This window comes from Myxine glutinosa, chromosome 8 (genome assembly GCF_964187855.1).
Source record: "Myxine glutinosa chromosome 8, kmMyxGlut1.1, whole genome shotgun sequence".
NCBI lineage: Eukaryota > Metazoa > Chordata > Myxini > Myxiniformes > Myxinidae > Myxine > Myxine glutinosa.
The window spans coordinates 21,247,264-21,275,236 of record NC_136268.1 but is presented as its reverse complement, the minus strand read 5'-3'; the positions used below and the strand labels follow the sequence as shown (position 1 = coordinate 21,275,236).

At 45.4% G+C, this 27,973-nt stretch overlaps 1 protein-coding gene across 1 annotated transcript in view; it reads left to right on the top strand.

The window, feature by feature from the left end:
- Positions 1–1,551: 1,551 nt before the first annotated feature.
- LOC137432037 (anoctamin-7-like) overlaps positions 1,552–27,973 on the top strand; it is a 213,056-nt gene continuing 186,634 nt past the window's right edge. The window contains exons 1-2 of the mRNA XM_068123773.2: positions 1,552–1,825; positions 2,597–2,724. Coding sequence (XP_067979874.2) covers positions 1,746–1,825; positions 2,597–2,724 — 208 coding nt within the window. The 5' untranslated portion in view covers positions 1,552–1,745. The remainder of the gene's footprint in view (positions 1,826–2,596; positions 2,725–27,973) is intronic.

The window sequence follows — 27,973 nt, the reverse complement described above, 5'->3', positions numbered from 1 at the left end:
ACGAAACTACCCAAATCTAGATGTGTGCAAACCTGATACAGACATACCCAAGAAGACTCGAAGCTGTTTTTGCTGCCAAAGGAGCTTCTATGAAGTATTGACTCAGGGGGTTGAATACTTGGGTGAATTAGATATTTCTGTATTTCATTTTTAATTATTTTGCAGCAATTTTTAAATTAAAAATTCCACTTTGACATTATGAAGGATAATAATGTATATATATATATATATATCAGTGACAAAAAAGATCTCAATTTAATCCATTTTAAATTCAGGCTGTAACAAAACAAAATGTGAAAAAGTCATGGGGTGTGAATACTTTCTGAAGGCACTTTATCAGTGGAATACAAAACGTAAACTGTTCACCCTGGCAGAGGTATGTGTTCTACCGAGTTCCCTTCTGGTTATGCAGTTACCGTATTAGAGTTGTAGATTTTACAAATTTATTTTGTGGAGTACTTGAGCAGGTCAATGTCTCACACACTTCTCGTTGATGACTTTGATCTTTCCTCCCTGTTTAAGGTTATCACTAATTCTCTCTCCCGTTCATTACGAGTACATTGCCTTCTCACCGTGATCAGTATATATTGAACAGTGTATGGGAAGAATTGCCAAACCCCCCTTTATGTATTCGTGCTTCTGTAAATAGTCATGTCTGTGTATGTACTTTGTGGATGAGCTTGTGCGGGTGTTTTTAGAATGAATATAGAATGGATGCCACAAGTCCCACAGATACAGGAAGAAATTCCCCAAATTCATTTTTCCATCTTGGGGCAAAATCACCTGATGGGATTGTGGTCCATGAAGACGCAGACATGTTACAATGTTGTATCAGCACAATAAATACCAAATGTTTCATTTTTGGTGCCTTTTGTCTTCTTGTAGATTTGTTGGTTATCCTGGAAACTATAATACCTTTCATGGATACCGGATGGAGGAGGTATGGTTCAAAGTCCTGCATTCTCGGACCCGTTGTAGAACAAATTTCACATTTCATTTTCAGCCCCTACCAATGTACTAGTATGACTTATCCCCATTGTACAGTTGATGTTGTTCTATAGCCCTCGACATTTCTCTCTGGACAAGCCTGTGGCATGGAGACCGCCGATCTATCTCGCAGGAGCGACCCAGAGATCCTGCACATCCAGGATGGTGTACCTCGGGCTTCACAAAGTCAGGGCCACGACAAAGTTAGAGAGAGAAAAGAGACAGAGACACGAGGACCGGTCCATGTGGACCTATGGGCACACTGACCATGACCGTGCTGCCCTGATGAATCCAGGCAGCAGGGAAGAATGGGGAACATTTGGCCCACAAATTGCGTTGGGGGGGCAAAACCATCACGAAGAGGCATCCCTGATAGGTGTCCATTTTAAAGTTGTATGGATTGTTGGTTTATATCCATAAAGAACGTGATATGGTTGTATCAAAGGGAATAAGACTTGGGATTCATTTAATACCATTTCAACCAAAAATGGTCTGCCCCATAATGATGCACATCTAATATGACGAGCAAGTAAGGAGACAGTTGAATTGGCAATATTTCCTGGTTTGGGGGACATCAAATCATACAAAATAAGGAATCTGTTTGGAATAACTACAAACTGTTTTAAAGTCTGTTCTGCATTAAATTTCAGTATTTACATCTTGAGCACATGCGCAATCACCATTTCTATTTCAATCAAAAATGATTTGTTGTTTATTGACTTTGTTCTCTCTGTTGACAGTGTCCTCTGGGAGGGTGCATGACACATCTCACCCAGGGTGTCTTTGTCTTCCTTTTTGGACAAATGGTTTTGGGAAACTTGAAGGAGCTGATCCTGACGTGAGTAGTTTATCTTTCAGGACCGTGCTGAGCACATCATTTTAAAAAGATGGTTCTTCAATAGTTTACGTTAAGAATCTTCAAATGTTAACAATAGTTTACGGTTCTAACAAGAAAGAGCAATCAGAGATTGCAGACCCTCGCCAGGACATGTTTTTAAAGCTTCGTGTGAAAACAAATATGGCGGCAGAACCACGTGACCGATGACGTCATTATTATTTTTTTCTCCACCAATTTATCCTTAGATGACACAAGAAATTTCATCTTGATCGGATGTTTTGTACTTGTCGAATTGTGACGTCATAATGGAGGCACCTATGACATCATCAACATGTGTTATTCCCCACGGATAGTTCTTTACAATGAGCCATGTCTCAAATTTTGCCATTCAGAACTTTTGGAGATATAGAGGTGCAAATTTTTTCGGTTTTTCAAAGATTGCACCTGTACCACGTGACCTATGACGTCATAATTATGAATAAAAATTCTACAAGAGGAGTTGCACCGACGGTGAAAATTTCCTCTCAATCAGACCAACAGTTGCAGAGAAAATCATATTTATTTTGTGCGGACAAACAGACAGATAGATAAACAGAGAGGCAGACAAACGGACTCAAATGCAATACCCTCTCCTCTGGCGAGGGTAATGACGTGTTATGTGTAATAAAGGTACAATGGTTTGTGAATCCATGGACATTCTTAACATTATTCTTGGTCATCGTGTGAAATTCCGATTCTTCATTCGTTATTTTTTGTTTTCTGTCTTTACAGCAAAGTAACTAAATGGTGGCGTCATAGAAAGACAAGAAAGCCTCAGAAAGAGCATGTGCTGGAACAGTGGGAGATGGATTACAGCTTACTGCCGTGGAACGGTCTATTGTACGAATACCTAGAAATTGGTAAGTGTTTAGGTTTTGGTTGTTGATCTATTCTCCATAACTATTTAGATTTATTCCAGGCTTAATTGAGTTGTTAGGGTTTTATTTAACACCACAACCGGTCTTTACTCATAAGGTGGATGGAGGTTATGTTTCCACCCCTGTCTGTTTGTGAACAAGATATCTGAAAAAGTTGTGGATGGATTCGGACGAAATTTGGTGGAGAGGTTGGGTGTGTGACATGAACGAAATTATTCGATTTTGGTGAAGATCCCAACCTGGATCCAGATGCGAGAGCTTTTAAAATTCTTAAGTGATTCTTAACCATTGAGTGATCGGGCCCAAAATGATATACAGTCGTGGCCAAAAGTATTGGCACCCTTGCACTTTTTTCAAATAATGCACCATTTCTTCCAGAAAATTGTTGAAATAAAAAATATTTTGGTATCCACAAATGCATTTCTTTGGTTTGCAGTAGAAGAAAACAAAAAAAGAATATTATTGACCTATATTATTGGCATCTTTTAGAAGTTGTTGGAAATAATTAGATTTCAAGCAGGTGATTCTCCTTTACTTTGGAATTGAACTCACCTTTGGTGAGTTGCAGATACCTGCAATATAAAAATCACTCACTCAACCAGTTTGAACAGAGAAAAGGAGTCATTCAGCTGTTTTGTGTCACCGTGTGTACCGCAATGAGCATGGAGAAAAGAAAGAAAACCAGAGAATTGTCTGAGGAGGTCAGACACAAGATTGTAGCCAAGCATGGACAACCTCAAGGCTACAAGTCCATCTCCAGAGACTTCATGTTCCTGTGTCCACCGTACGCAATGTTATGAGGAAGTTTAAGGTCCATGGCACTGCAGCCAACCTCCCTGGACGTGGCCGTAAGATAAAACTTGATCGAAGATTGCAGCGAAGGATTGTTCGAATGGTGGAGAAAGCACCTCGATCAAGTACCAAACAGATTCAAGCTGACCTTCAGACACAAGGTACGACAGTTTCAATTTGCACCATCCTTCGCCAACCAAATGAAAGGGGGGTTCCATGGCAGGAGACCCAGGGGGATCCCACTGCGAAGAGATAGACACAAGAAAGCCCAACTGGAGTTTGCCGAAACACATCTGAACAAGCCAAAATCCTTCTGGGAGAATGTCCTGTGGACAGATGAGACCAAATTAGAAGTTTTTTTGGTAAAGCACATCATCTCTATGTTTACAGAAAACAAAATAAAGCCTTCAAAGAAAAGAACACCTTCCTGACAGTCAAACATGGAGGAGGTTCAGTGATGTTTTGGGGTGTCTGTGCTGCCTCTGGCAATGGATGCCTTGAATGTGTGCATGGCATCATGACATCAGGAGATTACCAAGGCATTTTGGAGCGCAATGTTCAACCCAGTGTCAGAAAGCTGGGTCTCCGTCGAAGGTCATGGGTCTTGCAGCAGGACAATGACCCCAAACACACTTAAAAAACACCCAGGAATGGTTCAAGACAAAACGCTGGACTGTTCTGAAGTGGCCAGCAATGAGTCCAGATCTAAATCCCATTAAACACCTGTGGGGAGATCTGAAAACAGCAGTTGGGAGAAGGCACCCTTCAAGTCTGGGAAAACTGAAGCAGTTTGCACAAGAAGAGTGGGCAAAACTGCCAGTAGAGAGGTGTAGGAAGCTCATCCATGGTTACAGGAAGTGCTTGACTGCAGTTATTTTGTCCAAAGGCTGTGAGTGCCACCAAATATTAAGTTTAGGGTGTTAATAATTTTGTCAATGCCATTTTTTATTTCTTTTTTTTTTTTGTATACAGGATCGAGGCTTGTGAAAGAGCTAACATTTATCACACAAAAAATCAAACAGACACACAAAGTATATAATAAGGGTAGCGGTAGACAAGATGGGGAGAGAAGCGGAAGCACAAAAACACAACATTTGAGAGCAGGGACATGGACATCGGGAGATCTGTGGGAGGGAGAGGGCTTGGGGGAGGAGGCGTGGGAGGTGGGGGGGGGGGGGGGTGCGAGAAGTATAAAACACAAGGACACTGCAAGGACTTCCAGGAAGGAAGTTGGTATTTCAAAAAAGTGGATCTGGGTTGAATTAATGGGGGTAGAAAAGATCAAGGTTTTGGATGGGGGAAGATAAGAGATGGTGGTGAACAGCTGTTTTAAAGACCTGGAGGGAGGAGTGGGATTGAAGAGAGTGAGGGAGTTTGTTCCAGAGGCGGGAGATCAGAGGATTTGAAGGAGTGAAGGTGAGCAGAGTCTTGATTTTGGCAGTTTAACTGTATATACAGTATGTATATACAGTCAGTCATGTGAAAAAGTAAGTACACCCCATGTAAAGTTTTGACTTTTTCAACATATTTCAACATACAGCTATTTGATCTTCATTTCAACAATATTGATAGATAAAGGTGATATAATATAACAAATATCATGAAACATTTACATTTTGTAGTCCATTGTATAATTTAAATAAACATAAATGGAAATTTCGCATGTGGAAAAAGTAAGTACACCCCTACATTTATCACTTTTTGGTTACGGATTCGGCCCTAATTATGGTTGTTATTGTTATCATGGTTGGTTCTAGACATTATGCTTATGGTGGCTTAAGGGAAAGGGTTATTGTGGTTAAAAGGTTTAAAAGCGCTCCTGGTAAAATGTGGCTGGAAATCGGATGGTGACCCGGAAGACAAAGGGAGGGAGGAAGAAGAGCGCGTGAGAGGGAGGAAACGAGGCGTTTTGGAACAGCTCCGCATCCAGCGTGGTCGAGCGTCCATGGAGAATGAACTTTGAGTCCTGGAAAGGAAACTCGTGCGATCGCTGAGATAGCTGGTGTCGTGGAAAAGCCTGCGAAGCCAGGTACAGGTGTGAGATTCCGGAGAATCTTCACTTCAAGGCCACGGCTCGAGTGAGAGCCGTCCGCCATGTCGTCCCGTGCGCGGCCTTCAGCGGAATAGGTTTTTTGTCGTGTCGGGTGGGCTTATCCTCCAGTGGTTTGCCGGGGACGGCTGTGCAATAAAGCGGCGTCTGAAGATTGCCCTGCGGTTCGCCGATTGAACGGCAAAGGTGTACGCGCGTGCCTCTGGAGATTTCCCTTTCTACCGCGAGTGCTGTGTGTTGGACCACGTGACTTCTGTGTCGCTTCGGCCGTCTACGCCTCGGTTGCTCTGGAGCGAACATTGGTTCAACGATCGCCGGAGCGTATCAACTTCGCCTTGCAGGGGTATAGAGACTTTGCGGAGGGCTCGGTTCCATTTCAGGGAAGGGCCGTGAGTTTGGGGTTATGTTACCATCTCAAGATATTTATTGTATTGTATTGTATTGTATTGTGTTATTCCCGTGTGATTTTGAATATATTCTTTTGTGGCTAACCATTGGTGTGGTTTCCTTATTGTTTTGGATTGCTTCCTTTGGGGATTTCATGGAGGGTTTCAATAGTGATTGCTTTCGACACGGAATAACATCTATATCTTTCTGCCGGGGTTCCTCTCGGGGTTCGGGGGTTACCGAGACCAGGAGATTGCAGAGGACCCCGTAACAGAAATTGGGGGCTCGTCCAATTGACTCGTGGGCTCGAAATTGGGTCTGCGTCCGGGATATAAAATTCCCTAGATTTAGCGGGAAAGAATTCCCTAACATTCCCAGCATTCCCAAATTTGGAACTTGTTCCAACATTCCCAAATTTTTCCAAAAAAACAAACCAAAAAAAAAAAGATTTTTTTTTTTACATTTCTTGTGTGAAGGTTAACAGGTGTTAACAATAGTCACCATGGAGTTTGACGCAGAGAAGTTTGCAGTGACCCCGAGTGAAGCACAGTTCAGAGCGTTAGTAAAATCGGACCTCGGGAAATTAGCCAAACATTTTAGCTTGGAGGTCCGAACTAATATGAGGAAGGCAGAGATGCAGGTAGTGGTGATACAATCTATGGTGGGATTAGGAACATGGGAAGAGGTAGCCCGGGATTGGTTACCCGAGGAACCAGAAGAGGTGGAGCTCCGGAAACTGGAGTTGCAATTGCAGAGCGAGGAAAGAAGAAGAGCAGAACAGGAACGAGAACTCCAGGAAAGGTTAAAAGCAGAGGAAAGGAAAGCAGAACAGAGAAGAGAAGAGAAACAAGCAGAGGAAAGGAGAGTGGAACGAGAACTCCAGGAAAGGTTAAAAGCAGAGGAAAGGAAAGCAGAAGAGAGAGAAGAGAAAAGAAACAAGCAGAGGAACGGAGAGTGGAACGAGAACTCCAGGAAAGATTAAAAGCAGAGGAAAGGAAAGCAGAAGAGAGAAGAGAAGAGAAGAGAAACAAGCAGAGGAAAGGAGAGCTGCAAGGGAACTCGAAGCAGAGGAGAGGGAGTTAATAGACCGTGAATTGGCGTGTCAGCAGGAAATTAAAATCAAGGAGCTGGAGTTAAGGAGAGAACGGGGAGAGGTACCATCCCTGCTGACTGGTTCGACACCTAGCCAGAACACCTGGGATGTTGGCAGACATGTGAGGCTGGTTCCACCCTTCAAAGAAAAGGAGGTAGCCAAGTTTTTTCCACACTTTGAGAAAGTGGCTCGACTGTTAAACTGGCCTGAGGAGTACTGGTCCATACTAGTGCAAAGTGTTCTGGTGGGTAAAGCTCAAGATATTTATTCGGCTTTACCGATTGACCAATGTGCAGATTGGGTCCTTCCGCTTCCGGTCCGGTCTGGAGAGGACGCTGGCGTTACTTGTTCGCCACTTCTCCGACTGGGCCATTGTACATAGTTTGCTTTTCTGGTGGTCGTGGCGGATTTTTGACCGTTGGGTCTGCCCTCTGCTCGGTCCCGGCTCTGCTCCTGGCTTCGCCTGCCCAGCTCCTCCACTGTTTCCTCAGGCCCGCTCCCGTTGTTTGCGGCGGTGGCTGTTTGCCGCTGTGGTCTTGATTAGCGGCTGCAGTCGTTTGCCGCTGCGTTTGCCGCTTTGCCTCCTCGACCTTGGCCTCGTACTCGTCCCTTCGCTCCTGCCTGGCATGGCTCTGAGGTACTCCGCCGCAGGGCTTCTTCTGCTCGGTACCCGCTCCACCCCATCATGCATCTCTGCCATTAAATCAAATGGACTCCTCCGACGACCCAGGTACATTCACCGTGGCTCCGGTCGTAAGTTTGTTTATTTGCAATCAGGTCACTCCATCCCCGTCCTCTGGTCGGCTCAGCGCACTCTCACTCTTCGTCCCAGCGCACCTGGTCACAGCAACGCACACGATCGCACCTCCTGCCTACGAACCCTGGCTAAATCACCTGAATTCATCCCTGCTGTTCAAAACAACATCAAGCTCACCCTGTTCAACACCCGGTCCCTCAACAACAAATGCCTCATCCTGAACGAATACATCCTGGATAACAAACTGGACTTTCTCTGTCTCACCGAAACCTGGCAACAACCTCTGGACTACTACACACTTAACCTCACCACACCCAATGGATATACCTACGTCAATAAACCACGCTCGGAGGGCCGAGGTGGTGGAATTGCTGTTATCCACCGTCAAGACATCAAGACCAACCTCATCTCCATCTCATCTGCTCCATCATTTGAACACCTGGCTTTAAAACTCTCTGGTCGCACGCAGTCAGTCATGGCTGTCGTCTACCGCCCTCCCAAACCACACCCATCATTCCTGTCTGACTTCTCCTACTTTCTGACCCAGCTATGTTCCCTCTCCCCCTCAATCCTTCTCCTTGGTGATTTCAATATCCACATGGACTCCACTGACTCCACAATAACCACTGACTTCACTGATTTACTCACCTGCTTTAACCTCACTCAACATGTCGACTTTCCTAACCATATCCGTGGTCACATTTTGGCCCTTGTCTGCTCCACTGGATTAAATTTGCACCATCTCTATGGCTCCGACCTCACCCTCTCTGACCACTTAGCCATCACTCTGACCATCAACATCCCCGCCCCAACACCAAGGCATTATCGCACAATCAACTTCCGTAAGCTAAACGCTGTTTCACCTACCTCATTCTCATCCACCCTCTCTGAAAAAATGTCCACTTCTCCCTTCATTGACCTCCACACCCCTTCCGACCTCACTGACTACTACAACCACACTCTCTCCTCCTGCCTTGACCAGCTTGCGCCTGTAAAAACCAAAACAGTTTCTTTCGCCCATTCTGCTCCCTGGTTTACCCCTGAACTCCACCTGATGAAAACTCGTGCTCGCCAACTTGAAAGACTCCGCAATAAAACGGGTCTCACAGTTCACTCCCAAGCCTACAAGGACCACCTACAACACTACAAAGATGCCCTCTCCCGCGCCCGCTCTGCCTACTACTCTCAAATTATCCACTCTGGCTCCGGAAACCCAAAAGCACTCTTCTCGACAATAAATAAACTCCTCCGCCCCCTGAACACCACCACCCAGTCATTCACAGTAGACAACTGCATCTCCTTCCTCTCTTTCTTCCAACGCAAAATTGACAACATCTACAACAGCTTGACCACCGCCGCACCCGCTCCCCCTCCAACCACCTGCCCCCCCTTGTCCGGCCATCCCCTGTCTCGGTTCTCCCCAATCTCCCCTACTGACCTCTCTGAACTCCTCATAGGAATGAAGACTGCCACCTGCACTCTTGACCCCATCCCCTCCAGCTTTGTCAAAGCCTCCCTCCCTGCTCTCTCTCCACTTATCATTGCAACAATAAACTCCTCCTTGTCTACAGGCATCGTCCCACCTTCCCTCAAAATTGCTGCTGTTACCCCCATTCTAAAAAAACCTGGTCTAAACCCTGACACCCTAAACAACTTCAGACCCATCTCCAACCTACCCTTTCTGTCAAAAGTTTTGGAACGCGCTGTAGCCACTCAACTCAAACATCATCTCTCTGCCAATAACCTGTATGAAACATTCCAATCCGGATTCCGGTCCAACCACAGTACTGAAACTGCTCTCCTCAAAATCACCAATGACCTTCTCCTCTCCTCTGACGCTGGCAACCTCAACATTCTCGTCCTCCTTGACCTCAGCGCTGCCTTTGACACCATCGATCACACTATCCTCCTCACCCGACTTGAATCCACCTTTAACGTTACCGGCACTGCCCTCTCTTGGATTAAATCATACCTCTCTGACAGATGCCAGTTCATCTCCATCAATAACTGCAAATCCCCCACTGCTCCCCTCCCCCAAGGTGTCCCCCAAGGTTCAGTTCTTGGCCCCCTCCTCTTCATCCTTTACCTGTCCCCGCTCGGTCACTTAATCCGCCGTCATGGTCTCCAATTCCACTGCTTCGCCGATGACATCCAGCTTTTCATCTCCACCAAGTCCGTTTCCACCGACACCCACTCTATCCTGACAAACTGCATCACTGAAATAAAATCGTGGCTTCAAATCAACTTCCTCAAGCTTAACTGTGATAAATCTGAAATAATCATCATTGGCCCAAAAACGCTCACAAAATCCACCCATAACTTTGCCCTCAACATTGACGGTATCCCAGTATCCACCTCCCCTCACATCCGGAATCTTGGCGTCATCTTTGACCAAACCCTTTCCTTCGACAAATACACTAAACAGATCACAAAGTCAGCCTTCTTTCACCTGAAAAACATTGCCCGTCTCCGCTCATCCCTCTCCTCCACGGCTGCAGAAACCCTCATCCACGCCTTCATCACCTCCCGTCTGGACTACTGCAATAGCCTCCTCTATGGTTCACCCTCAAAAATCACCAATAAACTCCAATACATTCAGAACTCCGCTGCCCGTCTACTCACCCATTCCCGGACCCGTGACCACATCACCCCCGTCCTTTACAAGCTTCACTGGCTCCCCATCCCCCAGAGAATCCAGTACAAAATCCTCCTCTTGACCTACAAAGCCCTCCATAACCTGGCCCCATCCTACCTGGCTGACCTCCTCTCCAGACACACTCCCACCCGCAACCTCCGCTCTGCTGGTACCAACCTCCTGACCCCCTCCATCCGGACCAAATTCAGATCCTGGGGGGACAGGGCCTTCTCCATCGCTGCTCCCACCCTCTGGAACTCACTACCTCACACCATCAGAGACTCCTCCTCACTCACCACATTCAAAACATCACTAAAGACCCACCTGTTCAACACTGCATTCAACATTCAACCCACAGCATTTAACCCCTGACTATCTCTTTTCCTTCTCCCTCCTTTTCTTTTAAATATTTCCCTATTGATTCTTGTCTTTTTGCAATTGTTGTTTTCATGTATTGTTATGCATTATGTTTGCCACTCTGTCAAAGCGCCTTTGGGCTTCTGGAAAAGCGCTATACAAAATAAATGAATTATTATTATTATTATTATGAGGTATTGAAGAAACACATTCTCAAAGCCTATGAATTGGTCCCGGAAGCTTACCGGCAAAAATTCCGGAATGCCAGGAGGAGGGAGAGTGAGACCCACGTGGAGTTTGCCAGATTGAAAGAAACCATGTTTGATAGGTGGTGTGATTCAAAAGGAGTTGGAAAAGACTTCGAACTATTGCGACAATTGATCCTGGTGGAGGAATTCCAACAGTGTGTCCATGAGGACATTAAAGTTCATCTGGCGGAAAGGAAAGTACCAAAGCTGTATGAGGCAGCAACCATGGCAGATGACTATGCCTTAACACACAGGATGGGGTTCCACAAACCGAACTTCTCACCCAGACCTAGCCAGGGGAGCTATGGCACATCAGGGGCAGAGAATGAAAATCCATGGGGGTGGCCTCGAGATGAAAATGAGGACCACTCTGACACCACGACTTCTAGAAATAAGAAGACTGCGGTTCCAAGACAGACCTATCGTACGGGGGGCTCGAGGCAGACCGCTGCCCCCATGCCTTGGCAGACCACGAGGTTCTCCTCCGGGCCTACTTGCACTTTTCGCCATAAACCTGGACACTTGATGTCCAACTGTTATGCTCTGGGAAAGGAAAATCAGGAGCGGAGTTCGACTAGTACGACTCCAAATGCAATGGCCATTGTGAGAAATCGCCCTCAAAAGGGTTACCAACCATTTATTTCAGAGGGGTTTGTGTCACTGGATGGAGCCTTGACTTACCGGAGACCGGTTAGGATATTGAGGGACACAGGAGCACATCTATTTTTAATGCTTGAAGGCATCTTGCCATTGTCCGAGGAGACAGCAACTGGGGATAGTGTTCGTTTACAGGGGATTGTTGGCTGTGTTAGTGCTCCACTTCATGTCATCCATTTGGAGTCCGATTTGGTGTCAGGACCGGTCACCGTCGGGTTACAAGCCACTCTTCTTATAGAAGGAGTATCTTTTATTATCGGGAATGATTTAGCCGGTAGTCAAGTTTCTGGTAACCCGATGTTTGTTGAAAAGCCGAGTAGGAAGTGCCCTGAAGAGAAGAGTAAGTACCCTGAAACTATGTGTCAGCACACGCAAGTCAGGGATGGAGGCAATATTGGCAAGCTCTTTGTAGGGGGACTGAACTTCAGGACAAAGGAAGATGTTCTGGAGTCTGCTTTCAGCAAATATGGACCGCTTCTGGAAGTGCTGCGGATAAAAGACAGGGAGACACAAAAGTCAAGAGGGTTTGGCTTTGTCACGTTTGAAAACTCAAAGGACGCCAGAGTTGCAGAAAAGGATCTGAATAGCAAGGAGTTGGATGGTCGGACCATCACAGTAGGGAAGGCATTTCCTAGGGGTCGAGGGGGCTACAGAGGAGGACCAAGGAGTAGTAGTGGTGGTGGCCGCAATCGATATTATTATGGAGGCTTCCAGAGTTATGACAGCTCCCGAAGGAAGGATTATCAGAGCAGTGGCCGAGAAGGAGACAGCCAGTCAGGTGACTACTGTGACAAGTGGTCCAACCGTGATTGTTAGGAAAGTTAGAAAGAGTTGAAGCACTGAATGCTGCGGAGCAGCCGAGCCAAGATTCCTACACGGATTAACCGTGAACGCCACGTTCCTAAAGGCGTCCATATAGTGAACTTTCCGACACGGATTAACCGTTAACTCCACGTTCCTAAAGGCGTCCATGTAGTGAACTTTCCTACATGGACTAACCGTGAACTCCACTTTCCTAAAGGCGTCCATGTAGTGAATATGTCCAGGCCTCACCACCCAACCACCAAGGAACCTGGCCCTCAGCTCAGCCTCCCAGAAAAAGTGCTATCGATTTGCTTGGCTTGGGATTTTTGATCCACCCCTTAACCTTCATTCAAAAGAAACTAAAAGTAAAAGTCAGAGGTTGATGAGATGGAGTTTGGCTTTGCAGGGGTAACTTAGAAATTGAACATGAAAAGGGCAGGGACAATGTCGTTGCTGATGGGTTGTCCAGAGTGAATTAACTTTGGAAATCTCTGTAAGTTGTTCGAAGTTTTGTTGCTTTATTTTTGGGGAAACATTGATTACTTGTGTTGGTTTCAAGAATTTGCCTACAAAGAAAGTTTTCGCGGTGTTCAATCTTTCTTTCTTGAGGGGGGGAGGGTTACGGATTTGGCCCTAATTATGGTTGTTATTGTTATCATGGTTGGTTCTAGATATTATGCTTATGGTGGCTTAAGGGAAAGGGTTATTGTGGTTAAAAGGTTTAAAAGCGCTCCTGGTAAAATGTGGCCGGATATCGGATGGTGACCCGGAAGACAAGGGGAGGGAGGAAGAAGAGCGCATGAGAGGGAGGAAACGAGGCGTTTTGGAACAGCTCCGCATCCAGCGTGGTCGAGCGTCCATGGAGAATGAACTTTGGGTCCTGGAAAGGAAACTCGTGCGATCGCTGAGATAGCTGGTGTCATGGAAAAGCCTGCGAAGCCAGGTGCAGGTGTGAGATTCCGGAGAATCTTCGCCTCAAGGCCACGGCTCGAGTGAGAGCCGTCCGCCATGTTGTCCCGTGCGCGGCCTTCAGCGGAATAGGTTTTTTGTCGTGTCGGGTGGGCTTATCCTCCGGTGGTTTGCCGGGGATGGCTTGCAATAAAGCGGCGTCTGAAGATTGCCCTGCGGTTCGCCGATTGAACGGCAAAGGTGTACGCGCGCGCCTCTGGAGATTTCCCTTTCTACCGCGAGTGCTGGGTGTTGGACCACGTGACTTCTGTGTCGCTTCGGCCGTCTACGCCTCGGTTGCTCTGGAGCGGACATTGGTTCAACGATCGCCGGAGCGCATCAACTTCGCCTTGGAGGGGTATAGAGACATTGCGGAGGGCTCGGTTCCATTTCCTGGGAGGGCCGTGAGTTTGGGGTTATGTTACCATCTCAAGATATTTATTGTATTGTATTGTATTGTGTTATTCCCGTGTGATTTTGAATATATTCTTTTGTGGCTAACCATTGGTGTGGTTTCCTTATTGATTTGGATTGCTTCCTTTGAGGATTTCATGGAGGGTTTCAATAGTGATTGATTTCGACACGGAATAACATCTATATCTTTCTGCCGGGGTTCCTCTCGGGGTTCGGGGGTTACCAAGACCAGGAGATTGCAGTGGACCCCGTAACAGCCCGGTTTACGTCAAAAACCGAGTTACGTCACGGCTTATGGAACGAATTAATGACGTAGGCCGGGGTATTACTGTATACATATATATATATATATATATATATATATATATATATATATATATATATGTATATATGTATATATATATGTATATATGTATATATATATATGTATATATGTATATATATATGTATATATGTATATATATATGTATATATGTATATATATATGTATATATGTATATATATATATGTATATATATATATATTGTTGCGAATATGGAATTTGGCCTCCATATCCGCTTGTAAATATTCCCCTATTTCTCCAATACTCCCCAACTTTCCCCAATCCCCCCATTCCCTAGTCCCATTGCATGTAAATAACACTCAGTAGAGCCGACCTTCCCCTTATTCCCCCATTAAATGTCGTGCCCAGGTCCACCGCACCACACGTAGACAACTTTCCGACATCTTGCTAGTTATTCTTAATCTATGTCAGTTAAGGCCTCGTTTCCATTAATTATGACTCTTCGTTGCACCAGAATGTGATTATATGGCATCAGTAGTGAGTTTAGGACCTTTCCCATACCTCCTTCCATCTTCCATACCTCCTTCCATCTTCTTCCACAACTATAACTACAACAACAGAGGAGATGGGGGCGGCGCGGTGGCGCGGGGGAGGATGCGTCCTCACACCGGCTCGGCGCTCCACGGGGTTACCAGAGGGGCTGGCTGTCAGCTCCTCGTCAAGGGCGGAGCCTGGTAACCCCCCCGCACCCAATCAGAAGGGCGGACCGATTCCATCTGGGGCGGAGCTAACGAGCCGAGGGCGTGTCACTCCCCGCCGGATATACGTGGGGACTTACCGGAAGTGAGAGAGATGCGCCCCCAGCTGGAGAAAGAACGTTGCCTACGACCGCTGAGAGGAAGAGAACCCGCCTGTGAAAGAACGTTACCACCTCGAGCGCTGTGCAACCTTCCGCATCTCTGGACCGGACCGGGTCGACCCTGCCCCGAGCCCAGGTGCACCTGGAGCCATCGCTACCTTGCCTTTCCTAGCCATCAATCCCCGTGTGAGTCAGCTTTGTCCCGTTTATCTGTCGTCTGTTGGGAATAATATAAGATTGTGTCTAAGTGCTTGTCTTTCTATGTTGTACCTCTCGTCCCTGTAATCTGACCTTCCGTAACGAATATAATCTCCTCCGGAGGTCTTGAGAACCGTATCCCTGGTGTCGTCATTTTATAACCCAGCCGGGTGTCTTCTTTTTCTTATTGAGCCAGCGTGGCGCGGCTTCGTCAACGTTCGAGTACAATCGGGTAATTTGTGCGGACACGACGGCCATTCCGCTCGGCCCACCTTAACATCAAAGTCGTGTCTGTAACAATATATATGTATGTATATATATATATATATATGTATATATATATATATATGTATATATATATATATATGTATATATATATATATATATGTATATATGTATATATGTCTATATATGTATATATATATATATATATGTATATATGTATATATGTCTATATATGTATATATATATATATATATATACACACACACACACACACACACACACACACACACACACACACACACACAGTCATGTGGAAAAGTAAGTACACCCCATGTAAAGTTACAGTGGAGGAGGATATAATTATGGCACATCAGGAGGAGGATATAATTACAGTGGGGGAGAAAATAAGGTCTCGTCCAAACTATCAATCATAACTGGCACGTGCTTTGGTATCCAGAGGATGTTTATTGCAAACCATGTTTGATTGGCTATGATTACACCAGGTGTGCGATAAATGAGAATCACGATGTCCAACGAAATATGTTCGATTCCGTTTGGTGGCAATTGGAAAGGTCCATCTAGAAGTCTGACACGTCCATCTCGAAGTCTGCCACGTCCATCTCGAAGTTCGACACGTCCATCTCAAAGTCGGACACGTCCATCTCGAAGTTCGACACGTCCATCTTGAAGTCCATCTGGAAGTCGGACACGTCGATCTGGATGTCCGACACGTCCATCTTGTAGTCCGACACGTCCATCTGGATGTCCGACACGTCCATCTGGATGTCCGACACGTCCATCTGGATGTCCGACACGTCCATCTTGTAGTCCGACACGTCCATCTGGATGTCCGACACGTCCATCTTGTAGTCCGACACGTCCATCTGGATGTCCGACACGTCCATCTGGATGTCCGACACGTCCATCTTGTACTTGTAGTCCGACACGTCCATCTGGATGTCCGACACGTCCATCTTGTAGTCCAGAACGTGTTTCGCGTTGTCCCAAACGTACATTGGGAATTCCGAAACGTGTATTTCGAGAGGTACAAGCGAAAAACACCAAGCGAAAGTAATACCGTTTTTCGACGAGGACCGCTTTCGCTCCTATGGAAACGGTTGGGCGTGACTGAGCAAAAAATTTCCCTAACGATCAAGCAGTCTCGGTGAAAAACCGTCGTTCAAAAAACAACAACCTGGAAATATTTAAATGCACACCTGCAAATACAAGGGGGCCAATGTTGGACTCGAAATAAGGAATGGTAAGTTACTTTCTAAACACCTTGGGAACGAGTGGAAATCCACGTGATCATTTTACACAACCACTTACGGCGATGTTTACCGTGACGTCACGTACCCGATCACGTGACCGCGCTCTTTGTTTTGGTTGGGAAAACACCAGCCATGCTTGCCGTCTCTAAGAAGAAGAAGAAGAAGAAAAATAATGGGCTGAATAAGAAGAAGACCAAAGAAGAAGAAGAAGTGTCAGGCAACACGGAGGTTCTATTTATAACACCGTGTCAGCAAAGAGGTTGCAGTGAAAAAGAAGATTCTGCAATGTCGGTGAATTAAAAAGAATATTGACCATTTTAAAATGTGATTAAAAGTAAACTTTTAAAATTCGAAACAAATACTTTTACCAACAAATACTTACGGTTAGACGTGCAAGTTAAATAAATGAGCGAAAGAAGGAAAAACAGTAAGCGGAAGGTTGTAAATTCGTAACAATAAAAAAGTTTTATTCAAAAGCGATTACCAATTTTATTCATTTTTTTGTTCTTGTCAAAGGAGCCAGAAAAGTGTGAAAATATGTACTATTAAAAAGAAAACATATTGTGGCGTTCAGGCAGAGAAGGGTTGAAGAATGAGTGAAAAGCGGAAATCGCTGTTTCTTTGAGGAGATTGAGGGCTGAGGCGGCGAACTCCACAAATTAGTGGGAAAGGACAAGGTACGGTACGTCAGAACGAGACGCGGGAACGGGACAAAAAAACGATTGAGATCAGCAAAAGATGTGGAACGATTTTATAACGATTATAAAACATCACCAGTTGTTTTAATGTAAAATGTTAATTTTTAAAATGGAGTCTCCACACCTATTTTTACATTGAAGGGATATTATTGATGTTTTACGTCATAGAGTTCAACTTGAGTAGATAATTTATTTAAATAATACGATTCTTTGAGGTTGGGATATAATTTATTTGTTTGAAGGTTCAGAGTTAAATTTGTAATATGTTTCTGAACATCGATATTCCCGTGAGCAGCACTTCTTAAATCCAGTAATCCTAAATCAGAAATGTGAACGTCGGGCTCCTAGTCCTAGTTTTTGGGTAGGCCCGAGTTGTGACCCTGGTCTGCCCACAAGGCATTTGATGTGAAAACATATTATGTTTTTGGGGACTTTCGAAGAGGAAGAATGATTTATTAGAACTCGTGGTCCATCTGGGCCAACACTTCGAGCTACGTCGACGAACGCACCTGATCGTAGATCTACTGTAGTCTATATACCTCACAAGGGATAATAGCAGGACCCTTGCTACAGCTTCCATGGAGTTCTTACAAGGCGGTTTTTGTGGCGTTTTCCATAGCCGCTTCTCATTACAAAAGTAACAAGAAAGAGCAGCGTGCTTTTAGTGGTTGTTAAGGCTTTTGGGTTAAAACAAATATGGCGACCGAACCACGTGATATATGACGTCATCATTTTTTTTCCTCCAATTTATCCATAGTTGACGCTCAAGAAATTTCATCTTGATTGGATGAAGTTTTGTACTTGTTGAATTATGACATCATGAAGGAGGAACCTATGACATCATCATTAACATATGTGATTCCCATGGAGAGTTCTTTACAATGAGCCATGTCTCAATTTTTACTCCCGCCAGGGAGTAATGGATTCCATCGTGTCCGTCCGTGTGTGTGTTCGTGTGTTTGTGAACAAGATATCTGGAAAAGTTCTGAACGGATTTGGATGAAAGTTGGTGGGATGATCGCCCTTGGGATAAGGAAGAATTGATTCGTTTTTGGTGAAGCTCAGGATATTATTCCGGATCCAGGAATTTTTTGAAGGATTTTTTACCATTGGAAGATAGGGCTCCAACTTGACCCACGGTGGGAGTATGCGCTCTACTGAGTGGCGTTCTAGTTTTTCTATGCAGCGCTTTCGGAGATAGAGGTGCAACGTTTTTCAATTTTTCCAAGATTGTGCCCGTACCACGTGACTTATGGTGTCATAATTATCATTAAAAAAATGTACAATGGGAAGTGCACCTATGGTGAAATGTCCTGTCAATCGGACCAACGGTTGCAGAGAAAATCATATTTATTTTGTGCGGCAAACAAACTGTCATATATGAAGCTGCAAATATTCACCATGTGTTATAAGCCCGGTTCGTCTATCACAAATGCAGATGCCATGAGTCGGTTACCCCTTCCAGAATCCGTTGGTGATTCGCCTACACCAGGATCCATTATCGCACTGATGGATCATCTGGAAGATTGTGCTGTCGATTCCGGCCAGATCCGCACTCGTACTCGACGAGACGCCGTTCTGTCCAGAACTGTCCAGGCTGTACTGTACAGCTTGGATGGCATTTGCTACCTGAAGGTGACCCAGCTTTTGCGTGCTTTAAAAGCTGCGGATTCATTGTGACGTGCTTTAAAAGCCCCAAAAGCTGGCTCACCCTCAGGTAGCAAATGCCATCCAAGCTGTACAGCCTGGACAGTTCTGGACAGAACGGCGTCTCGTCGAGTATGAGTGCGGATCTGGCCGGAATCGACAGCACAATCTTCCAGATGATCCAAATGGCCCAGCGAACCGTGGCATCGCCTACATCTCGATTATACAGGCCCGATTAACTGCAGCGCCATCCGAGCTGGGGCGTAGGGATACCATGCGGTCACGGTGTAGGGATACAACGGTGAATATTTGCAGCTTCATACATGACACAAACAAACAAACAGACAGATAGACAGGCAAACAAACGGACTCAAATACAATACCTCTCCTCTGGCAAGGGTAATAACAACACATATGATGATAACATAACTTTTGTGATATTAGGAAACAATATCCCCACTCCCCAAGGAATCGCTGGCTTGAAAACATAGAAGAAAGAACGAGCACTAGTTTTTGGAAACCAGCTACCCAGGCCCTGGAAAGATAATGAAATTTTAATTAGATGGCATCTCTTTGTTACAAACAAACGAACTGCCCAGATGTAACGCTTATGTGGTCAGAATCAACACATGGGTGGTTGACACTTTGCCAGATCATCACCATGTATGGTATAAATGACGTCGTTAAAATGGCCGCTATATCTACTCATTGTGACGAATAAAGGGTCATTGAATCGTCAATTTTGCTGATCTTGGTGTGAATCATACATGTGTTAAGGTATCCAACATGGAGTCAGTATGGAGTCAGTCAGATGGTAAAGCAGTCAGTATCCAACAACAACATTACAATCGAACCATGTTTTAATTGCAAAAAATGATATGTGATGCCAAAATAACTATGCAGTAGGCCTATACTCACACATTTGCAAAAATGTCTTCGTATGAATGTTCTCATCCATCATATCGCCCCTATTCGAGTTTTTGAGTTCCACTTGAAGGTGTATCAACAACTTTGCTGCAGAATTGCAGCATTCTTCTGCATCACATCCACAGGCAGGAATAAATATTTGCTGCGATTGAAATAATAGTAGTAACATGATTATTGCATGATGCCGAGAACGTTCCGATAAGCCGATAGGCCGGAGCAGTTGCATTATTCCTAAAACAAACAACACTCAATCATTGAGCCAGACTGTTGTCCAATGCTGGTTTAGAGTTTCAACTATCTACCCGATGCTACGTATTCTACTTTAGAAGAACGACTCTATTGTCATCGTTAAAACAGCTGCCAAGTAATTATGCTAATTTGCCAAAAGCAGGTATGGCATCACTGACTCCAATGTCACTCATCATTGCCATCGTCATCATCGCTATCGTGGTCCTGCCTTTCAATGTTTGAGTCCTCGTCATTCTCACACGAAGTGCTGCACATGCAAAGATCAGTGCATGTTAGGTTCTTGGCCCGGCACGAACATCTCTGTGATGAACATTCAGTCTTGCACTGGCACCTTACCATCTCGATAATTGCCTTTGGTGCAGGGAGAATGTCTGTGGTAGTCGGTTTGAGTTGATCACACGTGTCCTTGTGGTATCCATTCTTCAATGGATCGAGAAATGTTTGCTGAGAAATGGCTGATTGACTCCACACATATGCCTGGATATGTACCCGCATGATATGCTGTCTCAGAGCACCAACAGTTGGTGGTAGCCTGTCGTTCTCAGCCATGTTCTTACAGAAGAGATGCCACCGAAGTTCAGGGATGCTGGAAATATTGACACCTTTTGGACAATAAGCTGAGCAGACAAATCTAGCTAAAGTTGTGTACAGGTCCTCTGACAGTTCAGCATCCATACAGAGCGTAGCAAAGGCAGCTACTATGTCGTCATCGGCCTTCAGATAGCACTGGAACCACTTTGCCTTTCCAAGTCTAGCGAACCGCCCAGTATTATCGGCACCTGTGAAAGCGTGGAAGGCTGGCAATGCCTGGGCTCTCTCCTCACCAAGGGCCTTCCAGATTGGCTCAATTTGGATAACACTAGATACCATTGAGATAGATGTGTGTCATGGCAGCAGATGATAGTTTGCTATTGCAAGAACTAGGACATCTGTATCAGGTGAGAATATCGTCAGCTCAACATCTCCCTTATGTTGCTGTGATGCGGCTATTGCTTGCTTGATCATCAGCGTGTCGGCCTCCTCAAGGTTATCTGCCTCAAATTGGAGACTCCTGTTGCTTGACGTCCGACCAGATGCTGAGACAACTACCACCTTGGTTGAATCATGGTTGTATTCTAGAGTTTTCTCTGCGAAGTAGTCCGTCAAATCAGCCTTGGTTTGATCATGAGACAGAAATCGGCTCATCGTGATGTGTTCGATACTGGTATCATCTTTGACCTGATACTGGACAGGTGCCTTTCCATGACGTCGTTTGGCTCTGGTTGTGCTCTTGAGGGAATCTTGCTTGTATGTATCAAAAACAAGTATTATGTGTTCGAAGCCCCTGGTCAGACTCAACACCCTATCATTGAAACATTCACTGAGATCCTTCACAGTCACCACCGTTGCTGGTTTCTTGGTCATTTTCTGGACAACAACCATTCCATCTATGACTGCGAGCTTCTTGCTAGTGCATGTACTGCCATCGGTTGCAATATCAGTGGACACTGGTGCCATGTGTGTGGCATCAAGCTCATCTTCTGGAGAAGACTGTGCCTCGTTGGCAAACTTCTCCAAGATGTGGATAAGCTTTGACTTGTCTGTGCAAGAAAGTAAGCTACCGTCTGGTGCAAACAGGGCCCTCGGTGTCACAGTGAACTCAAAGTTGCCAATTGCGTCCTTTTGGTTCACATCCCTGCTGGATCTGGAGAGCACCATCAGTCTACCATACAAATCTTTGGTTTCTTTTAGATCCACTGTCTTGTCCCTAATCTTGATTGCTAGTGTTGCATTGCCAGACTTGTACATTCTGTTCTTCTCCTTCTTCACTGGCGCCCATAGGCTGACATCACCATTGATCCGTTCAGCAACAAACTCTTCATAGAGCTTCTGTCCTGTTTCATCAATATTCAGTATCTGTGGTACAAATTCTTCTGGCACTTAAGCATGGGTGACTACATTGAAGAGCTGGTTACCCTCAACTTCAAATGGATTCCCATGACTAAGTATGGCAGTCTTGATTTGGTCAATTGCATTGTGTTCACGCTTGAGGACACTTGGAGAAAGGCCATGGTGCTCACTAATCTCACTTTCCTTGAGTCCAAACTGTCCCTTAAACTCGCAAGACAGACGTGACAGTTCCAGTGCAGCCAAAAAGAATCGTTGTCTGGCATTTGCATTATTTGATATGCCAATCAGACCTGAGTGAACCTTTAGCAATCTGTTCAGATGCTCAACAGCGTGGTCTGCTCCGATCGATACAAATGGGATAGTATTCTTGGTGACTGAGATATTGCCTGCTTCGAGCTCCCTCCATGTCTCTGGATCATCTTGCAACTTTTGGTTGCAACACCAAGGCTCCTTTCTGGGAAGAATCATCTTGGCACAAAACGCATTTTGACCAGTTCGTTGATTCTTTCACCTGGCAGGGATTCGCGTCACTCAGTGGTACCTCATGCATCCTGTCGTTGGTCCTGCAAATATCATAAAAATTCTTTAGCTCAAAACAGAAAATCCATGTTTCAGATTTTTACCCCAAAAGCGTTTTTACCCCAAAACTACTGTTACCATGGCAACCAACAGTTAAAATGCAACATTTCATTATCTTATAAAATCCATTGTTAGCTATTTAAGTGTACTCCATCATCAGTTGGTTATCTTGTATTGTTTAAGAATTCTTCAAATTAAAATTTAGAAAAAAGTGATTTTCGCCCCAAATCTGCTGTTTCCATGGCAACCAACAGATTGAAAAAAATCTGAAACATCATATTTTTATTTAAATAGATCCTAAACTTCTCAAAAATCTATAGGTTTGCTACTCTCCAAGAAATTCCGGCGAAATTACACAAGGAACCTGACTAGCAGCAGTTTTTCACTTCTTGCAGCTGCAAGATACAAGCTCGACACAGTGGGCACAGCAAGCAGAATCATCCAGGCAACTTCCAGTTCATCTTCTGTTTCTCTCCATTCCCCTGTTGACGATGGCAATCCAACATTCTCTCGATCAGCCTTCATTCAACCACATCTTGGCCTGGTAATTCGCCCTTCCATAATGTAACTGGAGAGCATCCTTCATTGTTGGACGATTTTCCATCTCCTTTTTCCCCTTACTGAACATTACAAACCAAGACCAATGTGCTTTGGTGTCAGTTTTCTGCCCTTGTAGTCAGGTTCAGTATGTCCGGATTTAAAGTTTCGTTGGATTTTTTGGGGGATTTGGAAAACTATATATTTTTGGAAACTATATTGTATAGTCAGTCAGAAAACCAATGTTGCTATTTGCACAGAGTCCTGTATGGCGGCCATCTTGGATTTTCAAAATTGCCGCCGTAGAACTAATTTTACTCAATATCTCAGCTTCTAAATAACATAGAGCTTTGATTCTAACGGCTAAACATACATTTTCAAGGGCCCCGAATCCAATGGTAACAAGTTCGATAAGCTAGACATGACCATAGAGCTCCTATGTGGCGGCCATCTTGGATTTTTCAAACTGGCCGCCGTAAAACTGATGTTTCTCAATATCTCAGCTTCTAAACAACATAAAGCTTTGATTCCAACGGCTAAACATACATTTTCAAGGGCCCCGAATCCAATGGTAATAAGTTCGATAAGCTAGACATGACCATAGAGCTCCTATGTGGAGCTCCGATACATCGCAGACATGTATGACCTAAGAACCAATCACCCTTCGTTCGGGCCTTCGTTCAAACTTAACTGATCTCTCCATACAGGTTGCTTCTGTCAAACCAGACGTGATCTACTTAACAGAAACTTTCCTCCTTTATGATGTCTCTGATCCTTCTTGGATCCTTCTTGGAGATCTTGGAGACGGCGGCAGGGATTTTCGAAGCTCCACACGGTCTCTACGTTTTTCGAAGTTAAGTCTGTTCACAATTGTATTTTGTCGAAACTGTATTTATCTTTCGGTGTGTGAAGTTATTGTGTGCAACTTTGGTTGTTTCTCGGTGTTTATCTTTCATAAATTGATCGTCTGTTTGCCGTGTCGCGAGCAAGGCCTTGTACAGTGTGCACTGTACAACCTTGAGGCTTTGTTTTTCTCTCAGTGGTCCGTCGTGGAGATCTTGGAGATCTTGGAGATCCTTCTTGGAGATCTTGGAGACGGCGGCAGGGATTTTCGAAGCTCCACACGGTCTCTACGTTTTTCGAAGTTAAGTCTGTTCACAATTGTATTTTGTCGAAACTGTATTTATCTTTCGGTGTGTGAAGTTATTGTGTGCAACTTTGGTTGTTTCTCGGTGTTTATCTTTCATAAATTGATCGTCTGTTTGCCGTGTCGCGAGCAAGGCCTTGTACAGTGTGCACTGTACAACCTTGAGGCTTTGTTTTTCTCTCAGTGGTCCGTCGTTTGTGATCCAATAACTTTCGTTCTCTGTATTCCCAGTCTTTTCACCCATAGCCTACTTCCTTGTGTAAATCTCAACTCAAAAAAAAAAAAAAAAAAAAAACATTTCCTTCTCTGTTCTCATTCGTTTATTCATTCTTATTCGTTCGTTCGTTCTTCGACCACGTGTTTCTCCCCCATTTCCCCAGATAGTTTTCACTCATTAACCTTCAATGTTTACACTTTCCCCTCAAGTTATGTATTCCGTCATATTTTATAACACCTTTTTCTTCTTCTTCTTTAAAAGGCTGCTTTCGACTTGCTCACCAAATCAATTCATCCCAAAAAAAATATCCATCTCCTATAGTGCCTTTGTTCTACATTCCCTAAACTCTCCTGCACTCCATCCTCCATCCAGCGTCCTTAAACGTATTTTTAACTTGAAGGTCACAAGAAACTCATTTTGCAATAAATGTTCGTTTCCCATAAATCGTACACTTTCAAAAATCCAATCTCACCCCTCCCCTCCAAATCTTCCCCATAACCCCTCCCCTCCAAATCTTCCCCATCACCCCTCCCCTCCAAATCTTCCCCATCAACCATCCCTTTCAAATCTCCCCCCTTGCCCCCTCCCTCCTAAACTACTCCCTCACCCCTCCCCGCCAAGACGCCCCCTCGCCCCTCCCCTCCTAGACTCCTGCCTCACCCCTCCCCTCCAAATCTCCCCCATATCCCATCCCTTTCAAATCCCTCCCCTTGTCCCTTCCCTCCCAAACTCCCCCCTCACCCCTCCCCTTCAAATCTCCCCACCCTCATTGCTTCTCAATTTCCCCCCGCTCACTCCCCCTCCTCAAAGCGTCCTCCCCGCTTCTTCCCCCTTCAAACTCTCACCTCCATCTCCCCCAACCTTCTGCCTCGCTCTTCCCCCTCCTCAAATAACACCTCATTGTGGCTCACCCAATCACCATCAAACCTTTTGTCCACCCCATCCTTCCCTTTCTCCGAGCTATTCTGAAATCTCTGACACACCTTCAACAGCTCTCCCTACCTCTTCCACCTCTTCCACATCTTACCCTACCCCTCCTCCCCCCTGTTCTGTATCTGATGCTCCCCCTTCCTTTTCATTAACGGTATGGACCTCAAACATCCGGGGCCTTCGTTCAAACTTAACTGATCTCTCCATACAGGTTGCTTCTGTCAAACCAGACGTGATCTGCTTAACAGAAACTTTCCTCCTTTATGATGTCTCTGATTCCATAGTATCTCTCCCGGGCTACTCCCTCCTCCGGTATGATAGACCTGAGCCTCGTCCTGGAGGCGGGGTTGCTATCTTTATCAAAAACTCTCTTCCTCACTCGCCCTGCACTGCACTCTCTCCACCTCACCCCCAGGAATACCTCTGGCTACGGCTTCCCCTTCGCTCCCACCTCTTGTTCATATGTGTGTTGTACCGTCCACCAAACAGTGATGACTCCATCTACATCTCGCTGTCTGATGATATGGACCAACTTCTATCTACTCATCCCAACTCTCTCTTCCTCATATGTGGTGATTTCAACTGTCATCATGCCAGTTGGCTGGGTGTGGGTACCTCTCTCACCAGCCATGGCTCCTCAGCAAAGGACTTCTGCGACTCACTGGGACTGACACAATCTGTCAATTTCCCGACCCGGATCTCAGTCAACGGAACATCTTCTCTTCTGGACTTGGTTATGACTAACTTCCCTGAAAATGTCTGCTGCTCTTCTTCTGCTCCGATCGGATCATCTGATCATGTCCTTGTTAAAGTGGACATCTCTCTGACCATCCTCAGGGAGCCTGCTCAGCGTCGACGAGTCTGGCATTTCACTCAGGCCAACTGGCACGGTCTTCAAGCAGCCATCAATCATCTGGACTGGTCTCCCATCTCTACCACCTCTGACATCAACTCATCCTGGGAATTCTTCCAAAGTAAATTGCTCTCTCTCATGCACAGATTTATCCCATCTCGTCTTCAGTTGTCATACCCTTCCTCCCGTCCATGGTACACGGAATCTTGTGGTGAGGCTGTTGCCCAGAAACAACTTGCCTTCGTCTCCTGGAAAGCAAATCCAACGGAAGGAAATCTCATTTCCTTTCACAAAGCCCGAAACAAGTGTGTGTCCACCCTCAGGAGAGCCAGGAAACAATATCTCTCCGTTCTCAAGACCGAACTCTCTTATCTGTCTCCCTCTTCCAAATCCTGGTGGCGTCTGGTCAAATCCGTTTCTGGTGTTTGTTCCCCCTCCATCCCCTCCCTTACCTCAAACGGCTACACAGCTGACTCCGCACGTGAAAAAGCAGAATGCCTCAACTCTGTGTTTGCCTCTAAATCTTGTGTCCCAAACCCATCCCTCTCTGTACCCACCATACCCAGTCGTACCCTGCTGCTCCTGGACTCCGTGTCCTTTCCTCCTGACAAGGTGGAAAAGTTTCTGTCAACCCTCGACTCTGATTCTGCAACTGGACCCGACGGCATCAGCCCACGGGTCCTAAAATCCTGCTCTGCTGCTCTATCTCACCCTCTCTCTGTTCTCTTCACCCTCTCTTTTGCTCAAGGTCAACTGCCATCTGCTTGGAAATCAGCCAACATCACCGCTTTGCACAAAAAAGGTGCAAAAACAGATCCTAGCAACTACAGACCAATCAGCCTTCTCCCAATTATCAGCAAAGTCATGGAATCCATCATTGCTTCTGATATGAAATCTTTCCTCTTCTCCAATGGCTTGATCTCTGATCATCAATTTGGTTTCAGACCAGGTCACTCTACTCTGGACATGCTGCTTCTGCTGTCTCAACAATGGATGGAGGTCCTCAATGCCAAACAGGAAATTAGAGCTGTCTCCCTCGACATATCACGTGCCTTCGACACGGTCTGGCACCCCGCTCTGCTCACCAAACTCTCCTCCTTTGGTATCCATGGAAATCTCCACGCATGGCTGGCGGACTTCCTCTCTAGTCGTCGTCAACGTGTGGCCCTGAATGGGTTTCTCTCATCTCCTCTTCCTGTTCAGGCTGGAGTTCCCCAAGGCAGTGTTCTGGGCCCCGTGCTTTTTCTGGTCTTCATCAATGATCTCTCTGACTCTCTCGAAAATCCTCTCTATCTCTTTGCTGATGACTCCACTCTCTGCCGCTCCATTCCTCTTCCCTCAGATCGGCAGTCTGCTGCCTCCTCACTCTCTGAAGACCTGGACAAAATCACAGACTGGTCAAACAAGTGGAACATGTCTTTCAATCCTGACAAATCTCACACTCTTACTATGTCTCTCCGAAAAGATCGACTGGACAACCCTCCCATCTACTTTCTCAACAATCCTCTCCAAGAAGTTCTGTCGCTCAAGATTTTGGGTCTCACTATCTGCCATGATCTTTCTTGGGAAAACCACATTT